This window comes from Phoca vitulina, unplaced genomic scaffold (genome assembly GCF_004348235.1).
Source record: "Phoca vitulina isolate PV1807 unplaced genomic scaffold, GSC_HSeal_1.0 scaffold1, whole genome shotgun sequence".
Classification (NCBI taxonomy): Eukaryota; Metazoa; Chordata; class Mammalia; order Carnivora; family Phocidae; genus Phoca; species Phoca vitulina.
Genome location: NW_022589704.1, coordinates 101,457,718 through 101,478,080, shown reverse-complemented (window position 1 = coordinate 101,478,080; position 20,363 = coordinate 101,457,718). Strand labels below are relative to the sequence as shown.

At 55.6% G+C, this 20,363-nt stretch overlaps 1 protein-coding gene across 1 annotated transcript in view; it reads right to left on the bottom strand.

Moving 5' to 3' along the window:
* GLI2 (GLI family zinc finger 2) overlaps positions 1-20,363 on the bottom strand; it is a 248,450-nt gene that overhangs the window by 176,480 nt on the left and 51,607 nt on the right. Inside the window, exon 2 of the mRNA XM_032412168.1 lies at positions 4,347-4,512. Within this exon, the coding sequence (XP_032268059.1) occupies positions 4,347-4,482 (136 nt within the window). The 5' untranslated portion in view covers positions 4,483-4,512. The remainder of the gene's footprint in view (positions 1-4,346; positions 4,513-20,363) is intronic.

Sequence of the window (20,363 nt, the reverse complement as noted above, 5' to 3'; positions counted from 1 at the left end):
CTTGCTGGGCCCCACTCCCGGAAGGAGTGCTCCTGGAGGCCTTGGGGCGGAGGGGCCCAACTCCCAGGGATGCTGCTTGCAGCTGCTGGTGGGGGACCAGACGGGGAGGACCCAGGCCCAGCACATAGTGGGCGCTCCACAACAGTAGGGTGTACCACTGTGAGCGCCTCACAGAGTTTCTAAAGCCCGTCTGGCGCTCTGACCTCAGGGACTTAGCAAAGCTCTCAGACCAAGACTTGGTTCCAAGTTTTATGGCTCCAGACTTTCCGATCGTCCCAGCCCCGGAGGCCTGGAGAAGCTGGGTCCCTGGTGCTCAGCTGAGGCACACAGACAGGTTCAGAAATAGTTTTGGAAAGAAAACCCACTGTTGCGGAGGAAAATACGACAGCATTTGGGCAGTTTCAGTGAAAAGCAATGAAAAACATCTGAATCAAATTGCCTTTAAAATTACGCCATTTCAAAAATTAAAGGGGAAAAAAAGCTCTGGGCCAAAATGTGTGTTTAAAAGATTTATGGCCTCCCAAGTGTTAGCACCACAGCTCCAGAGGCTGGGAAGGGACCCACCGGCCTGGGCCTCTGGCGTCTCCTCGCGCCAGACAGGTGATTCACTGAACCTGCCCCCAGTCTGACCACAGTGCTGCTTCGCCCTCAGCCACTGCCCTGCTCTGCTGTGCACACACGGTCTCCGAGAGGTAGCGACTCCGAGGGGAAACGCCCAGCCCCCAGCAGGTCCAGCCTCTGACACCTAAGGGAGGTCAAGCAACAGGGGCCAGGCAGGCCAGGTGACTTTTCAGGTCCCTCTGCAAGTAAGTCATGGCCCCAGGTCTCAAAGAACTGGCCATCTGGAAGAGAGAAGGTGCCGTCAGCCTGTTGGACAGACGAGTGACTTGCTGTGCCTGGTGCAGAGACCGGACAGTTACCATCGAGTATCAGTGGGCTGGCCTTTAAGGCCCAAATCACCCACCAACAGTCTAAAATCACCATCTAAAAGCAAATACCAAAAAAAGACGCTCACCATGGGACGGGGAAGAGATGGAGCCTCAGACCCTGTTCTCTGTTAAAGCAGTGGGTGACCTTGGGCAAGTCCCTTCCCTACCTCGTCTCAATCTCATTTACAAAATGGAGAGGCTCGGAGCACTCGTGAAATAGACGTGCCTGCCACCCCAGCCTCCTACCCAGTAGCTCCTTGGGCTGGGAGATGTTCGACAACAGGCTCTGGCAGAAGACGGCAGGAGAGGACGGCCCGGATTTGTAGTGTTTGCCAATTTTCCTGCCTTAACTAATCCCACTGTGGCCAACTTCTAGTTACCAACACAAGGTCAAGGGCAGCAGAACTGGAAGATGTCTACACTCCACTCACACAAGTTAGCAAGGGCTGGCTCCAGCACATCCCTGCTCTCAGAGAAGTTACATTCTAATAGAGGGTTCTAGAAGGCTGAAGGTCCTTAAGAACCAAAGGGATGAGCTTCCTGGATGCATCATCCATCACCCTGAGTCCCACCTAGGCGACCACTGCTAATGGTACTTCCAGGTGACAGAGGTAAGATATGATTTGTATCCTGCTTTTTTCACTTACTATTAGAACATAGGCACATCCCCTCTGCCACATTATTATAAAGTCTTGATAAACATTTTCAGTGGCTACATAATGTTCTATTCAACAAATGTTCCATAGTTCGATTAATCAATCACTTCTCCTGGAACCACAAGCTTAGTGTTTGTGGCTTATCACACATCGGTCCAGAGGATGGCTGACCTTGTCTGAGGACGTTGGGAGCACTGTGGTGAGCAACCAGCAGCAATGACAAAGGGACCAGATCTTACAAACTGGCAGGGCTGCAAGGTGTCCAGATGTGTGTGGGGGGGGGGGCTATATTCCAGGCCACCTTCTGACCACTTGATCCAATCCTCTCGCCCCACCCTCCAGTTCCAGGGGCTTCAATCCCACCACTGGGATTGTATGGCTTTGGTTCTAAGAATGAGCATACCTCTTTAGGCAGAAAGATTTCATTTCCTCATGATCTTCCTACTGTGAAAAACTAGAAATAGCCTAAGTGTTCAATGACAGAAGATTGTCACGAGATCATGAAGACTTTGGATGACATCTGAGAAAACAGGGCCCAGAACGGAAAAAGGCACAGCCCTGGGGATGTGGCTGCAATTAGGACCCAGGCCAGCCCCCTCTGGGCTGCACCACTGGGCCTCCCGCACCCCATCCACACAGTGTCACAGTGTCATGGTCCACCAGCACCGGCGCCCCCACTCCAAGATACCCCCGGCCTTGCCCCATGCAAGAGCAGCTACTCCTACCTGACTCCTGGAGGGCCTTTCCCCATAAGCTGTGCAGACAACCAGGGGCGGGGCGGGGCGGGGGAGGTGGTGGTGGTGAGGAGGAGGCTCCCCCATACCAGCTGCGCCTGATTCCAGACTCATTCCAAAGACGGGTCGCATCCACCCTCTGCTGGAACCGCATCGGCCAAGTGCTCCTCTGGGGTCAGGGAATGAGGGGACGGGGGCCTGCAGGGGTGGGCAGGGTCAGCATCCTAGGGTGAGGGTGCGGGTGGGGTAGAGCAGGGTTGGAAGCCTCCGTGGAGCTACTGCACCCCAAGCTAAAGGCCTGCTGCCTGTTTCCGCAGATCGAGATCCCCTCCAGCATCAGCTATTACTGCACATTGGTGACAATCAGGTCTGATGCTAGAGGGGCTTCCCCCAATTACAGCCTAATCGCTGTCTAATTACTGCCTAGGTCTGTTCTCTGCTACTGCGGCATGGCAGTAAATCTCACTGCGTAGAAGTTCATGATCCACTCATGGCTCGGGAGAGGCTGACCCCGGCCGAGGCAGAGAGAGCAGAGGGCCCAGGGGCAGGCCAGAGAGGCATGGAGGCCCAGGCTTGCCTGAGCTCCCTCAGGCCACAGAGCCCCATGTGTCTGTCCATCAGGCAGAGAGGGACAACTTGAGCAGTCTCCACAGGGCAGGGTTAGCCCTGGAGAAGGAACAGATCAACATGCAGACATAGCCAGGCCCAGGACGAGCCAGCCCTGGGACCAGGCCGCGGGGCTTCCCAGCCATCTCCAGACTCCCACTGTCAGCCTTCCCTCCCCGCTCCTCCCTGCCCTCCCCTGTGTGGGGAGTCCACCCTGGGCTTCAGCTCCTGCCTCCACCCCAGCTGGTCACACAGGGAGGGCCTGGAGAGCTCATCTCCAAGAGGGACAGGGGTCGAGGGGCATCACCCAGGTAGGGAAGCCAAACGCCCGCCTCCCCATGGGAGCAAGAAGGTTGGTCTCGGATCTCCCTCTCCTGCCTTGGGCCACACGGCCCTGATAATGACCTCCAACTGAGAATCACAGGGTGGGGGAATAAAACTAAATGTAGTAACAACAACCCAGAAGTCCTCCTGTTCACTCTTGGAAACACCAACTCCCTCCTCCCCCTTCGAGGCTCTGCCGGATTCCCTGGGCTCCAGTCCCCAGCTGCGCCCGGTCTGCCAGCCGGCCGTGGACCAAGAGCGTCAGCATCACCTGAGTTCTGGTGGGAAATGCAGAAACTCGGCCGCGCCCACCCACCTTGCTAAACGGGGCTCCGCACTTCAGCAAGCCCGGCTGCGTGTGTGAGCGCATCCAAGTGTGAGAGGCCCCGCCCACGCTTGCACACCCAGCCCCCGCGAGGGCGAATCTGCCCCCGCTGCTCTCCGAGCTGTGCCTGAGCGGCGGGAGCAACAGGCCATGACTAAATGCACTTGAATAAAAAGGGAAAGAAAAGAAATCTAAGACTCTCCACTCCTCAGAGACAGAAATAGTCCTGTGGCCTCCAGATGGACTGCGCGCACACAAGGGGAGGTCTCGCCTTCCCGCCAAACTTTCCCGACGGGATGCTGGCACGGACCAGTGGAAACCAGAGACTATTTCTCTTCGGGGCAGTAAATGAGAGGCTGTGGCTCATGTAGTCCTTCTGTTATAATTAAGTTGGCCAGAAATTCACCTAAGGATACTAAATTCCGTACCTGACCCTCTAATTACAGCCAGAAGGGATCAGGAGACAATTACTTTCCAAAATAGTCCTTGGCGGGCCAGAGGCCAGGAGCCGTGTCTCTGGCACATCTCGAATGTGCCAAGCGAACGCACCCGGGGCCGCCCAGCAGATTGAGGGCGGCCAGACCCCCTGAGAAACCTGCCGGCAAACATCACGGGACCTGGGATCCCCGGGAGTGCGGGGGGACACCCTCCTCTTCGCCCCCCATAAACCCAGCATGCCTGCCTGATGACATCGGCCACCAGTCTAATTAAATCCTAACGGGCTAATGAAAAACACCCCTGCTGCCCGCCAAGCATGCAGAACACAAAGTACCTCCGTGGGCAGCCACCGCCGTGGCCACCGCGAGAGCCGAGGCCTTCCTGCCCGGGTCGGGGAAAGCAGTACCCTCCAGGCTCCCACTTTTGGCGTCTTCCTTTTCCGTGGTAGTGACTGAGGCCGACGTCTCCATCTTAGCCGCTCATAGTCCTGGGTGACAGCCCTGGAGGAAAAGACAAAGACGCTCACCAACACGGACTGCCCCCAGACCCAGCCGGGATCCGCCGACCCAGATTCCCGGCCGCCACGGAAGCAGCCAACTTAATACTCTTCTAATTGGGAAGGAGGGTTTAATTAATTTTGAGAATTATTAGTTCTGAGATTCATCTGGTCTTGGGAACGACCTCACGGACACCAGCCGAGCCGCGGTCATTGCCCCTTACCCCAGATTTTTAAAATCTGAGCCCCAAGTTCCTACCGCCCGTAGTGGGGAGGAGCAAGGACCACTTTCGAGAAATGAAGTCCGAAGTACTGGCCTCCAACTCGGGACCACAGGAAAATAAAGATAAATAGAGTAACAAGGACTTAGTGGTCCTCGAAGGAAAGCCCTCGTTTTCCTGTTCCTTCCCTACTCACCAGGATCAACCTCTCGTTTACTTGTGCGTGTGTGCATTCATTCACTCATTCATTCATTCAACAGATTTTCATCATTTACTCACTGGTGCAAACTGAGTCAACACATTTCTAAGCCCCTACTACGTATCAGGCATTCCGCTTGGTGCTGAAGGGACAGTCCACAGAGTTCACGTTCTACTTGGGAAAGGATCATATAGAAGAGTGGGAGAAATAAATGTGTATTTAGTTTCAGTTAGCGAGAAGTAGCATAAAAAGAGAAAACCAAGTGGTAGGACAGAGTGGGGCGGGAGGGGCCGAGGGGCCGCTGCCTTGCCTCTCTGAGGATGGAATGGGTGCCCCGTGAAGCTCGGAGGGAGCCCGGCACGAGCCACGGACCTGGGTGGGCAGAGGCTGGCTCGTTTGAAGAACAGCAAGGTTAGTACAGGCCCCAGAGGGCTCTAAGCGGAGGAGGGACATGACAGGTCTCATAGTGTATCGGGGTCACTCTGCTGTTGTATGAGAGCTGATCTGGGGGGGAAGGGGGCACTACCCGAATGACCCAGGGAGACATGATGGTGGTCTGGGTTAAGGGGGTGGTGGTGGAATGCAGAGATCACAGAACTTCTAGGGCTTGGACGTGGGGTGTGGTGGAAAGAGGGGGAGCACTGGGGGATGCAGGGCACAGGTCATGCTCCGCCTGCAGCTGAGTGCTGGGTCACAAGGGAGCCTCTCACCAATATGCCTCATGCCTCACAGATACTGCTAATAACCGGCTATTTGTATCAAGTTACAGAACAGAAATGGGAAAGCCAATCTTCTTAAAAGAAGAGTCGTACTGTCAAAGATGGCTCCTACTTTTGGCTGAGGACCCGGATGAATGACCGGTGGTGCCGTTGCTGGGATGGAGCCCAGCGGGTGAGCAGCAGGTTTGGGCAGAAATCAGGAGCTCAGTCCGGGCCATGTTAAGTTTGAAATGCTTATTAAGCCACGCACAGACTGTTGGAAATGTAAGTTCAGAGCTCAGGGGAGAGGTTGAGGCTGGAGACAGGAATACGGCGGCCACTGGGCAAGATCTCCAAAGGAGGGGGTGGAAGAGAAGAAGAAGAGAAAGTTCCAGATCTGAGACAGGGGCGTGCCAGCATTTCCAGGAAAGAGAGAAGAAACCAGCCAAGGAGAGTAAGCAGGGATGGCCAGTGGGGGAAAGAGAAGGAAAAAACCACCAGGAGAGTGTTGGGGTGCCAGAAGCCAAGGCAGGAATGAAATGCCTTGAAGAGGGGGAACAATCAGCTCCTTCCCAAGCTACTGAGAGCTGGAGACGGTGAGGCCTGAGGGCTGACCAGCTTCAGTCACATGTGGTGATCAGGGCCCGGGTGGGGGGTCAGGGGACGAGTGGAAGTAGGAGAAACAGAGGCACAAACAATTTAGTCGGGGAATCCGACTAATTTACAAGTTCCACAGAAGAAGCAAAAAATGACAGGACAACTGGAGAGTCCAGAGGTCCTCCGTGGTTGCTGTGTCAGAAAGGAGGTGGGCCAGTTTGCAGGCCCGCGAGAAGGGAATGTTCTGGTAGGGAGCCCACGGGTCACAGCAGGGCAGAAACCAAAGGCGGCGGTCAGCTCCATCCCCAGGGGCCTCAAGGTTAAATTCACATCTGCAGGTCCAGAATTTCATCTTGTTAAATCCACACAAAACTCTCATGTCTTTCTAAGTAGAAGATGGGAAGGGCCAAGGACGATGACGTGAGGTATCACGGACGGTGCACGGTCCCATTGGCCTGCCAAGCAACAGCCCGAGTCCTGGACCCCTGGTTCCATCTGCACACACCAGTCTGTCCCGCTTGCACAATCTTTCAAAACTCCCTATCAAGGAAACCCCAGGCAGTTGGGGGACAGAGAAACTTCCCTGCAGATTTTGATGAATTATGGGCTTTCCTTTGGCCTCCAGCCTATTTGTGTATGTAATCTGTTCTTTAAGGTTCTGCCTAGGTGGACGGCTCACCAGCAATGCACCCTGGCTCATGCCTGCCCCGCCTTCCCGGCCCCCTGAGCCTCGGGGGGAACCACCCTCCCGGCCACCTGAGCTGCACCTTTGGGGTCACCTCCTTCCTCCCCATTTTCCTCCAACATCTGATGGGCTGGGATTGCCATCACTTTCCCAAAACATCTCACCAGTGGGGCCTCTCGGGCAGGCTGCTCTGTACTAAGCCGGCACCCCCCTTCCCTTCCAGGTCGGGGGGCGGGGTTCCTTCCAACACCACCTCTGGCCCTCCTCCAGGTTGTCCTCTCCTCGGACAGCCAGGCACCTTCCCCAAACCCGAATCTCACCACATCCCTCCCCTGGCCAAGGCCTTGCTGAGTCCCTTGGGCCTTTAAGTGAAGTCTTCCTGCAGCCTCCTCTCCCCTTGTCTCCTTCACACCCAGCCAGCTCTGACTAGCCCTTGTAGGCCCCCAGGCCTCCGCTCAAGCCGGCCGTGCGCCGGCAACCCTTCACCCTCTCTGTGGACCCCTACTGTTACCTTCAAGATTCCACTGGGACATCAGCCCCTCGGGGAAGCCCCCCAACTCCTCCCCACTTAGGGATCTCTGCCTCCAGCCCACACCCCCATATTGAATTCATCGTCATCTCCAGGTCAAGCTGGCACAGACCAACTGTTCAGGAATGTCTGGCAAAGAAAAGGGACCTTTGCGGCAGGGAAGCCACGGCTCTTTGAAATTCAAGTGATTTCGTGAACAGCCTGCGTTTTCCTCCCAAGAAACTCAGGTAAAGGAATTCAGGCCCGACGTTGAAACACACCTCGAATTTGGAAGTAAGGACAAAAATAAAAATAACACCTGGAACAACAAAACTTTAATAAGCATTTACCAGGTGCCAAACACCTTACGGGAGTGATCTCATTTAATCCTCACAACATTTTACATAGAAAGAAACCAACGCTTAGGGGCGCCTAGGTGCCTCAGTCAGTTAAGCGGCTGCCTTCGGCTCAGGTCATGATCTCGGGGTCCTGGGATGGAGCCCCACTCAGCGGGGAGTCTGCTTCTCCCTCTGCCCCTCCCCCCGCACTTGTGCCCTCTCTCTCTCAAATAAATAACATCTTTTTTTAAAAAAGAAAGGAAGGAAGGAAGGAAGGAAGGAAGGAAGGAAGGAAGGAAGAAGAAAGGAAGAAAGAAAGAAAGAAAGAAAGAAAGAAAGAAAGAAAGAAAGAAAGAAAGAAAGAAAAAGAAAGAGACACTCCGAGAAGTTGAGTAACTTGCCCAAAGACGCACACTTAGCAGTGTCTGTGCCAGGCCTTGAGCCCAGGCTATCTGCCCCAAAGCTGGACTCTCAAGCATCACAGTGAGCTGTCCCTCGCGTTAGGATCCCACAGTGCTAAGGGATTTACCCTGGAATCCCTTGGCAGGCGTAAGGTTACTAACTGGTGAGCCCTGCAGGTATGGGGAGCACTGTGCCAGGAGCCCAGGGAATCCCAGAAGCAGGACTGGGCATGGTTCCGGCTCTAGTGTTGTCTCCAAGGTAGCAAGGTTGGTGGATGGAGCACCCGTCAAGGGCAGGCAAAAGCCGAGGCTCTGTTCGAGCTGCCTGAAAACACCATGATGGGGCCGGGGCCCCTGTCTGCTGGAGCCGTCTGAGGTAGGGCAGTTGTACATTCATCCACTAAAGATCCATTTATCCATTTGAGAGAGAGAGAGAAATAGGCCGAGCAGGGGGAGAGGCAGAGGGAGAGGGAGAATCCTTGAGCATACTCCCCGCTGAGCACCGAGGCCAACATCACTCAGGGCTCAATCCCAGAACCCCATGATGACGACCTGAGCCAAAACCAAGAGTCGGCTGCCCCACTGACTGAGCCACCCAAGCTCCCCTCAGTAATTCTTTATTGACAATCAGCTTCATGCCTCACACTGCACTAGGCTGGAGATGGCTAGGCTCTGCACATCCCCTAAGTGAATTGGGTGCCCTTGCCCTGGGTTTGGATACTCCCCCACCACGGCACCTCTTACACAGCATGGTCATAACCTGCGACACCCCCACCTGGCTTCCTGCTTGACTGTGATCTCCTCTAGGGCAGTCTGGAGGACCCAGCTGAGCAGATGTCCAGAACCCTTGCCGAGGGGTAAGGTGTGCCCCGGGAGCCAGGCCCCCATCTGGAGGGCACGGGGCTCGGTGGACCAGAAACCGGCGCAGGACTCAAGACACCCACAGGGTCAGCACATGTGACCAAACCCCAGTCCCAGCCCCAGTGAGGGGCTGGCAGACTCCTGAGGCATGGATCCAACCCTTTACAAATGCAGATGGGGAAACTCTGAGGCCAACAAGTCAGAACCCTCAGACTTCCGTATCAGGGATGCCAAGGAAAGAAAGAGGTTCAAGAGACTGTGACAATTTCTATGAAGGGACATGAAGAGACTGGAAAGAAGAGCAGGAAAAGGCTGGGGGTTTTCTTGGAGAACAGTAGCCGTGGCTCCTTCAACCAGCACTCCGCCCTGTGATGTTGTCAGAGCGGGTATCATCAACCCGATCCTTACAAGGGAGGAAGTGAGCTGCCCTCAGGCCACTTTCTATGGAGGGAAAAGGGCCAGGTCCAGAGCCAGGTCCTGGGGCAGTCATGCTGCCCGAAGCCTCAAGATGTGCCACCACAGGACCCGGGTGAATGGAGTGCGGGGAGGAAGGGTAGTCATCAGAGTCCCACTACGCAGACTGCTTTCTGTGACCTGAGGAACAGGTGTGCACCCGGAAGCACTGGGGTCCCACGGATGCCCATGGGGAGCTGGCCCAGCTGGGGGGTGGGGGGGCTGGGGGGGAGTCCGTGCAGTACCCACCGTGCCACAGGCCTGGTCTCCTGCAGATCAGCTGCTGCCCACCACTTCCCTCCCCTGCCAGAGGAGGAAGGCGGGAGACAGAGCGGAGAGGCTGCGTAAAGCATAGGAATTAGTGGGATTAGCACAATTTCTGGATAAACACCAGGCGCCCAGGGTCCCAGGCAGCCACTTTCACTCCCAAAGCTCCTCTGAGGCAGCCACCTCAGCCTTGTCAGCAGCCTCACCTGAGCCCCCAGAGGCCAGCTGGGGACAGTAAGGGGGGGTGCCGGGCTCCGGAGTCCCAGACCTCAGTTGGGGGTCGTGAGGGTCTGTGCCGAAATGTTCCCCACAGGCTCCTCGAAAGGCTCCAGAACAGGAGGAGCTGGGAACACAGCACTCACGGGGGGAGGAGAGGCAACACCCCCACTTCACCTAGGGAACTCACACTGCTTGAGCATGTCCAGACAACTCCCGAGAGGAGATGCAACTGCACTCCCCAGGTTCTGCTCAGGGAAGGGGGAGCACCGGACCAGGAGCCAGGAGGAGCCTGTCTTCATTAGGAGACCCCAGAGTCACCGGCCCTCCAGAGGGTCCTGGCAGCACCAAGAGCCCCCGCAGACATTCTTGGACCTTCTCCTGGAGATTTGGATTCCAGAGGTCCGGGCAGAGAGTCAGGGACAAAATATCGCCATTTTTTAAAAATGTCCCACGGGGATTTGTAATACACAGGCAGGTTTAGGAAAACCTTCACGGGATGCCACTTTACAAGGTCACTTCCTGATCACTTACAAATTATTCTAAGTAATTCACAAGTTCCAGCAAATGCAAGGCTGCATAACCCAAAGGAAAAAAAAAACAAAAAACACGTTTTCTCTTGGCTAACTTGGAACTGGAAATTGGTGTCCCTCGGGCCTGAACATGGACAAGCCACCGTGCCTCTGAGCCTGCCAAGGCATAAGTCACAGATGCGTTCACACCACGGCACAGAGCCTCACCTGTGCTCCCCATGGCATCCCGCTTAAGGTCACCGTTAGACCCCAGTGACCTTTCAACCTGAGCCAACACAGAAGCACACACATTCCCACAGCACCAATGCATTTGATCGTTGCGTTCAATACACCCGGCTTCTCTCGTAATCCTATGTGTTTTTATCCTGTGCGTCTATAGCATCATTCTGAGGAGGAGTCCACGGCACAGAAAAGGTTAAGAACTCTGAGTGAAAGGACTGGCTTGAAGAATGAATTAATAATCAGAGCAGAATGAGCGAATCCCTCCAAAACCTGCAATCCCAGACACCCTCCCGCCACCTGGCTGCTTTGAACTCCTCTAACGAGTGAGTCACAGGAGTTAGAGCGTCTTCCCCAGGCGAAATCGTTCTCCAGGAGAGAGATGAAACCTCGTCTCCCGGTCCTCGCAGCCACCTCGGGGCCGTGGTGTTCTCACCTCCTCTGATCTCAGCCGAGCGGCATGCGTGCCCCGGCCCCACACGTGTAGACACGCATGGGCACACACAGAGCGCACACAACACACGCGACCACATACACAGTCACAAACATGTGCATGCACACACATGCACCCACACGCAACACAGCCTGCCACGCCCACGCACGTATACCCGGTCACACGTGCATACATGATCACGTATCACACATACGTGTACTCACATACACAGGTACACAGAGTTACATGCAGAGGCACACGCCACGTGCACACACTCACACACGATCGTGTATGTGCAAAGATACACACAGACCGACACATACACACAAATACAGCAGAGATAATAAACACCGCCCTGCCTTGATCAGACTCGTTTTTCAGATTGAACGAGATAAAATAGGTGAAATTTCCTAATGTGAAAAACACACAGTCAGTGCAGCACAGATTAAAGGTAATGATCATTATAAGCTAGTTATCATGAAGAAGAGAGCAGCAGACTCCTCCCCTCCCCGGTTGTGGCCCCAGGGTCCTGAGGACGCGTCCTTATCCGCCGAGTGGCCGGGCACCCATCATTTCATCTCCCAGCACTTTAGCACTGCCATCTGGAAAGTGGACATTCTCCTGGGTGCTCCCGACCGAGGCGCTACCAGTCCAACACCACAGTGCAGAGGCCAGCCACATAAACGGGAATCGGGGGGTCTGCCTCTCCAGGTCAGAGGCATGAGGGAGCAGATATATGCTTCCACGCAGCCCCACTGCCTCACCTGGGGCAAAACTGACGCTTACTCCTCCACCCTGCGTGGGAAGAGGAAGTGGGTGAGGTGAGGGTTCCCCAGGACTACACCAATCTGGGGAACTCTGCTTGCCCTTTATCCCAGGGGATAAAAGAATTCTATTTTATAATATGTATCCATTTTATTCTCCCAGTGTGAGATGTGCTTCTGCTTGGACCAGTGCAGTCCCTATCAGCTGTGTGTCTTTGGCCATGTTACTGCCCCTCTTTGAGCCTCTGTTTCCTCCCCTGTAACACGGGTGGTTGAGAGGACAGTCAACCTTCCCGGCATGGTTGTTAACACATGTCACGGCGGCAACCCCACAAACACCGGGTCCCCACTGAGGGTTGGCCAGGCAGGAGAACCTGGGCAGGCAGGCACCTGCCTCCAAGAAAAGGTCACCTGCCTGCGGGGGCCCAGGGTGACAGCTGGGGCTAATGAGTACATGCACCTCTCTGCAGGACAGCTTCAGCTGCTTCTCTGTCCACCTGCCTTGTCTCTGTGTGTGGGATCAACGCCTATGTGAAAGAGCCCCACTAGGGCCCAGGAGCAAACCGTCTCCAGTGAAACCCAGACAAGGGGCTCCAGACCTGGAGGGTCTGCAGGGCTGGAGGAGATATGACGGACTTTCCACCACCAGAGCCATGTCACTGCCCTGTCTCCCGGCTCCTCCCTCTTCCTGTGACCTGACATGTGGAGGAGACCCACACACTCCTGTCTGGGCCGGCCCCTCTGGCACCATCCTGGCCAGGGCTTCCCACAGTCCCCTGGGGGAGGGCAATCAGAGCCTATAGAAGACCCTGGGGACCCCGGACGGCTCAGATATGCGATAAGAGGCTGGACCATGGGGTCCCAGCTCCCTGACCCCATGGACAGTGAGAGGTTGTATGGTCCCTCCCAAGGTGAAGAGGAACCTCACACGTATCAGTGTGTGCGGGATGCTGGCATAGGGCAGCCGCTCCTTACCCAGCACAGACACCTCTGTCTCTACGTGGGCTTGGCACATGGCCCGCTGCCTGGCCTGCTGCCCGGGGCGCTGTGAGGACAACAAAGGGAGACACATCTGGAAAAAAATAAAGCATTCTTCTGACACTCCCCGCCCCGTGATATAGAACGTGGGGCTCTCATTCCTCTGTGACCTGGAGAAAGAAGAGTCCCTCAAATGTCTCCGTTGCTCCTTGGACCCCTGCTCTGCCCAGCAGGGTCCCTCATACTGGGAGCCTCATTACCAGAGAAAGAAAAGATCAGAAGCCTCAAGCACCTGCAGGTGCCCACACCGGGCCATCTCCTCTCCTCCTGCTATTACCGTGTGACGCCAATGTCACGATCCTTGCTTTACGAGGAAACAGAGGCCCAGAGAGAGTAAGTAACCTGCCCAAAGTTGCAGCACTAACATGGAACACCTCTACTGTTTCAGTGCAGGTCCGCTGGATTCTGAAGCCCACACATGTTCGACCACCACCAAATTTACTGAATATGTGGATGCCGGTCATACGGGAGGAATATCGAAGAGGTGTCAAAAAGCATAAAGCACAGCTTAGAGTTCACTGACGTCTCAGTCAGTACATGCTAAAAGTCAAATAAGGAGCAGAGACTTCATGGCCATGGAAACTCAGGGAGTGAGGGCTCCTGACTGGGGACGTCAGAGGGGGCTTCCAGATGACCACCCATCTGCCCTGTGGCTTCATGACAGGGAGTGAAAGGCCTTGAACTTGGCCTGCAGAGGAGAGAAGGAAGGGCACGCCAGGGGCAGGGAATGCCATGGGCATGACCCCTGGCACACTGCGGGCAGAGAGGAAAAGAAAAGAGTGCACTCTTACAGGGAGAAAGGAGCAGGGGACAGACTGCGTTGGCCGGGGGAGTTGCGGGCCCCGACAGGGTCTCTGGGAAGGGCAAGTCAGAGGGAGACGGGTTTAGGAAGAAGGCACTTCCTTGCTTCCTGGGTCTTGAACACACTTTGGCCATGCGACCCAGCCAGCCTGGCTCCCACAGGAGCTTCAGACCACAGGCCTGAAAAACAGGGGGCAAAGCCCTCACCCTCCCACTGTGGCCAGGGGCCGGCACCGTGCAAAAAGCTCTCTCCTAGCGGGTGCACCTGCTTCTTCATCACTCCTTGAATGGATTTTTCGAAGTACGAAAGCTCCCGAATTTGCCCAGCCCCTGCGCTTGATGGTGTGCGGGAAAACAGATCATTAACCCTAATTCACTGACTTGCTGGGCTGGAACAGCAACCAGGGAGGGCCCCGAAGGGAAATGAAGGCCTCTGCTGTGGAAGCCAGCCTCAGATAAGGGGAGATGCGTATCAGGACTGGAGCTGGGCAAGAGGCCTCCTGTTTTTTTTTTTTTTTCTTTCTGGGAGGATATGGGTAAGAGCTACTTCATGATTGACACTTCAGATGGCATCAAAACGGCCATTCACTTGCACCAGGGTATATTCCCTGAAAACACCAGGCCCCGTCCATGTCCCCTGCCCTTACATCATCTCCATGCTTTCCTGCCCGGAACATTCTTTCCTCTCTGCCTTACCCACGGAAGCCATGCTTTCAAACCCAGGAAGCCTGCCCTATGAACTCCCACCCAGGGTCCTATTTGGACCAACCATGACCTCCCTGTGCCGCTTCTGAAACGTTTACATCACTCCCTGGTCCTCTCAGCAGCCAGCAGGTTCAGAGGGAGCGCACTGAGTGCAGACCCCGGAGAAAGGTGGCCACATTAGAATCCCAGCTCCACCTAGAGCTACAGACAAGAAGAAACTTCTCCCTGTGCCTCGGTTTTCTCATCTGTAAAATGGGGCTGACAACAGCACCTCCATCACGGTAAGGATGAAAAGCCCAGGCGTGCCTGGGCTCGAGCGTGCGCTGCGTGATCACGGCAGCCCGGGTGAGCCTGCCCACCTGGGGCAGGAAGACCTGTCCTGGGCAGTGCAAGGGGGCCCAGCCACCAACAGGAGGCCTGTCCAAGATTGGACAAGGCAGCCCCGTCCCAGCCCCTTCCTCTCCCTCTCCCCGCCAGAGGGCCTGTGCCTCGTTCTTGTAAATGTGCCACCCTGCTTGATGGCAAAGGCCTGCCATCCGCCCCTGTCTTCCGTGGAGAACCCCCCAAAGCCTCAGAAGCTCCAGAGGACCGGGGTCTCCGCCTCACGCCCCCCGCCAGCACAGCGCCAGCAGAAGCATGCTCCCAACTCGGCTCCCGTGAGGAGGCTGCCGTCTGAGGCGAACAAGGGGCCCGCTGTGCGGCAGCCCAGCCAGACCCAGATATTTTAACAGCTGCATTGTGTGTTTCTCAGGCGCAATTCCTGAGCCGGGAAGAAAAACAAGCTTCGCCTCTGCCCTAAGGAGGGAAAACAGACTGCCCTGGGCAGGCTGCCGGCAGGGGAGAAGGCCTCTGCCGGGGCCCAGGGCTCTAGAGGGCAGGACCGGGAACGAGCCCATCATGGGCAGCGAGGGCCCCCTTCACCCAAGACTCAGGGAGGGAAGGCAAGGACAGAGGCCCAGCCAGTGCAGTAAATCCCCGAAGGAGGGGGAGCTGAGGAGGAAAAAAAGAACCCGAAAGGCGGGAGGTGCCTATGGGATAAGGTACAAATCCCCACCAAGGCCCCATCTTGGGATCTCCGGGCCTGCAGTGCTATTTCCCCAAAGCCCCTCCGGCTGAGCCCCATACCACCCAGGTTAGGGGTCAGCCCTAAGTCACGCCCTCTGAGGTCAAGCCCCCTGAGGTCAAGCTCTGTATCACTGTGTTTTCAGTACCTGTTTCCGCCTCTGCTACTCTTTATGCTCGCCCCAGAGGCAGACTCCTCCACGTCTGATCCTGACTCAGTACATAAATGCTCCCTGGCACCGAATCCCTGCAGAGAATGCCCTCTCCTCTCTTGGCCTCCCCTCTGTCCTTGATCCCCACAAGGTCAGGGCTGCTCCCGGAACCCATCAGCATTCTGGGGGTGAGGGGCTGAGGGTCAGATGGAGGGCAAACAAAGGGTCAGCTCAGGTCAGGGGCAGGTGCTGGAGAAAACTTGTCACGTCTGCCACAGGCATTGGTGTCCCGCCCTGCTGGGAAGGTCTTCGGGGCAAAATTGCTACTGGCCTATGAATGCACCCCTTCCCTCGAAGTATAAGCTCCTTGAGCTTTTTGGCTTTCGGCCTGGAGGAGGCGAAGGTGCAACGGTCTTTGGTCATCCTGAATCCGGGCTCATCGACACCAGCCACCTCCACCACGCCACCTAAGTTCGACCCCAATGGGATCAAAGTCGTGTACCTGAGGTGCACCGGTGACAAGTCGGTGTCACACCTGTCCTGGCCCCGAGGATCGGCCCCCTGGGGCTGTCTCCCAAAAAGGTTGGTGATGACGTCGTCAAGGCAACCGGTGATTGGAAGGGTCTGAGGATGACCGCGAAAAACTGACCATTCGGAAGAGACAGGCCCAGGCTGAAGGGTTACCTGCTGCCTCTGCGTTATCAGAGCCCTCAAGGAGCCGCCAAGGGGCAGAAAGCAGCAGAAAAACAAGAAGCACAGTGGAAATACCACTTTTGACGAGTCTGTCAACCATGCCCGACAGACTCAGCACCGCTCTTCAGCCCGAGAACTCTCTGGAACCTCTAAAGCGATCCCGGGGACTGGCCGGTCTGTGGGCTGCAGTGCGGATGGCCGCCACCCTCATGACGTCACAGATGACGTCAACAGCGGTGCCATGGAATGGCCAGCTAGTGAAGACCTACAAAGGAAAATAGCTCAATAAAGGGTCATTTGACAACCATTGGGGAAAAAAAAAAAGGTATAAACTCCTTGAGCACAAAGACTTTGCTATGCATAGCACTTTGCACTCAAGTCTATAAATTACTGAGGACCTACTGTAGGCACATGCCATTTTCAAGATAAGTAAAAAATTAAGTGCTTTCTGCTTAAAATGTGCTTTTTGAGCCATTATGCACTCAAAGGGGCTATTTTCTCTGTAGTGGAATTGTAGGCTAGGGGGTGGCATTTTGGGGTCAGCGACATGGTGCAGGCGGCTTTCCCATATTCTTCCTGTCATCACCCAGATCACAGCCTCTAGCGGATGGCGGGACCCCCCCGGGAGTGCATGTCATGCTACAACTGGGCGGAAACAGGAACTCTGGTATGTGGGGAACATAGACAGGATCCAAGCAAATGGGCCCGAGCCACCTGCATCCAAGAACCAGCCACCGTATTGCTGAACAGCAACCATCTCTGAAGCTAGAGGTCACCCTTTCCACAGGTGGTGCTGGGTCTGGGGTAGGGCGCAGGGCAGGGGCAGGGAGGGCCGGCTGCAGATCCAGGGTAGCTGCCCTGCCTCTCGAGGCTCTGGGGAGAACCAGGCCGGTGGGTGGCCTGGCATCTCCTGGTTCGGTCTGTGCGGCGCGCTGCTCTGACTTGCCCAGCCATGGCCCTCCCCACACCTCCCAGGCGATGCCCTCACTCAGCTTTTCTGTCTGTGCCTTTTCCAGGCTCAGCCACCGGCTTTCCCCAGGCTCTGCCAGGAAACAACGGCCAGCACCACCCCAAGGAGTGAAGCCCACAGGAGTGGCCTGCCTTTTTGGCTGGCAGCTCCATGCCTGAGGTGGAAGGAGGGCATCCCAGGGCCCACCTGCTAAGCTGCCCCATCCTCAGCCCTGCCCAACTCCAACTTCTCCCAGGCCTCCCTCTTCCTCCTACATTCCCAGGAGCCCCTTAGCCCTCACACACCTTCCTGTCTCCTGGCAGTCACACATCCCAACCTATACCAGGTGTCTGGGCCCCGAGGCCCAGCAAACGGACACCCATTCCAGCCCTGTGTGTGGCGGCTGCAGCCTGAGCACCCGCCCTCTCTGGGAGGCCAGGGAAGTTCTAAGGGCTCCATGACTGGGCACAAGCGTGAGATTCTTCATGCAGGTGGCACCTGGTCCTGAGGGCCTACTGTGTGCCATGCACGGGGCTGTGACCTTGACTACAGAGGTGAATTAAACAGCACTACTCTCCCAGAGCTCCCAGCCCGAGCAGGGAGACAGTCAGCAAGGGAAATAGACAGTGACAACAAGAACAAGCTTCCTGGTGGAGGGATAAACTCAAGGGGCTACAGGGAGCCTTGGCTAGCGTGAGGGAAGTCAGGGAAGGCTTTCTGGAGGAAGGAGTGAATACACATTTTCTAAGGGAGGACAAGTCAGGTCCAGGATGGTCTACTAAAGGGGAGAGGACTATAGCAGATAAAGAAGAGTGTGTCTGGGGCAATGAGCAGGATGCAGGGTGAGCAAGAGGTCCTGTGGCTGAGTCCTGAAGGTCGATGTCCAAATAGGCGAGCACTCACCCATGGTGGCTCCAACTGCCTGAGGGAAACTGCACATCAGGGCACACAAAACCCCCAAGGCCTCAGCCCTCCCTGTCTCCTGGACCTCATTCCCACCAACTTGGACCTCACCCTTTACATGACCCCAGAAAGCTGTGATCACCAGTGCCTGTCAGGCTTCTGAGCTCATGCTCTTCCCTTCCCCAAAACACCTCTGCCCAATTAACTCCGGCTTATACCTTTAAGGCTAAGGCCAGTGTCACCTCCCCCAGGAAGTATTTCCCGGCCCTCCTGCCCCAGACTGTCACAGCCCTCCCGCAGAGCCTGTCAGCCTGGCCATCCCACGGCACCGCACTCCGGGAGACCTTTCAACTCGCTGCTTCACCATCCTACGCCTGGGTGGTTTGGCTCTTTGGCTTTCACTCCCAGCCCCTGACACATCACCTGGCACACGGCGTTCCATAAACGTGCAGTGAGAGCTGTCATAGTGACCCCAGTGCTCTGAAGTCAGCTGTCTCCTAAACCGTCCCCCACAGCAGACAGCTGGTCATGGTAATTTAACGGACCCCAGAGAGCCTGACTGAAAGCTGCAGTCCAGCTGGTTGCTTGCAGCTTAGAAGGTGCCAGACGGAACTCACTGGCCAAATAAATAAATAAATAAATAAATACCACCACCCTTACTCACTCCCGAAAATTACACCATTAGAGAGTCACTTCTTTGATGCTTTTTCATTTTCAAGCACAGCCTATTAAAATGCAAACTGCCCTGGAATAAGGTCAGGCCTTAAGTGCTTGGGATACAAAAAGTTCGTTTCTTTAAGCAGAGGGGGACAGAACAGAGAGGGCTGGAGGGAGCCAGAGGGAGGGAGGTAAGGGGAGAAACTGTGGGGACGGGGTGCCAAAACCCAGCACCGTTTTGCTGACGGCTGTCCTTGGCTCTCGCTGCCAGTCCACACCCTCCTGATAAAAGGAACATGTCTCTCTGCTTGTTCCTGCACTTCAGCATTTCTTGGCATGACACCATATGCAAAATTAAGTGGCTTTGTAGTTGTGGGCCGCTTGTTCTTTTCCCTTCTTTCGATGAAGCTCTCCAAGGCACACTCAATCAAGCCCCTTTTGTTCCCCAGGCCTTTTGAAGGCTTCCGGAGAGGAAATGAGAGCGCTCTTTAAAGCCCAAGTCTACACGCAGCACTGCAAAATCAGTCTCCTTGCCAGCCCTGTCCCCGCAGGCCTGATCTGCAAGTTGGAGTGCCATGGGTGGGCTCCCCGACCAGGACTGTCCCTGGGAAGACGCTCAAGGATGTCCCCAACTGTGAGAGGCCACAGTGACACAGCCAATTTCCTCTGATGAGGGGAATCTCCTAAACTGGCCAGAAGCAGAGGGGTCATAGGTTGAGGTGGCCCTTGGTCATGGGACTGTCATCCACAGTCGTTAAACAGGGAGCCAGGTTCCCCGCCCCAGGGCACATCTGGTGATTGCGGGGTCTGCACGTGGAAGAGGCAGTCAGGTCTTCCCCTTAGCCTGGACCCCAGGACTCCCTTCCACGATGGCACCGTGCCCAATCCCTCCAATCAGCCACCCGCTGATGGAGACACAGTCGGCCAAAGGATCCTGCCAGACGGGGAGCCTCACGGAAGTCCCAGGGATCCAGCAGTCAACCTCCCATCCTACTCAGGAATCCCCTACAGCAGCAGTGAGCAACTGGGAGCGAATCTGTGTCCCAGGGGACACTTTGCAATGTCTACAGACCTATGTTATTGTTTCTATATTGCCCTACCAGCACTGAGTGGGTAGAGGCCAGGGACACTCTTAGACATCCTACAATGGGTAGGACAGCTCCCAACAACAGATAATTATCCGGTCAAAACGTCTATGATGCCAAGATTGAGAAACTCTATCTAGAGTATTCTAGACACTCTGTCATCCAACCTCTGTTTGAATACTCCCCGTAGATGGGGAGCTCACTACCTTATGCTGTAAGGAGAAGCAGTGCAATGAAGCCTTGGATCTGAAGCCTGGGTCGGCCTCTTGCTAGAAGCTATGGGCAAATGACCCACCTTCCTCTCATCTCAGGACCCCTTGATGGAAAATGGAGCCAGGAACGTGATCTTCCAGGACTGTTATGAATGACTTCACGACCACAAAGCACCTAGCACGGTGCTTCACACACAGGAGGCAC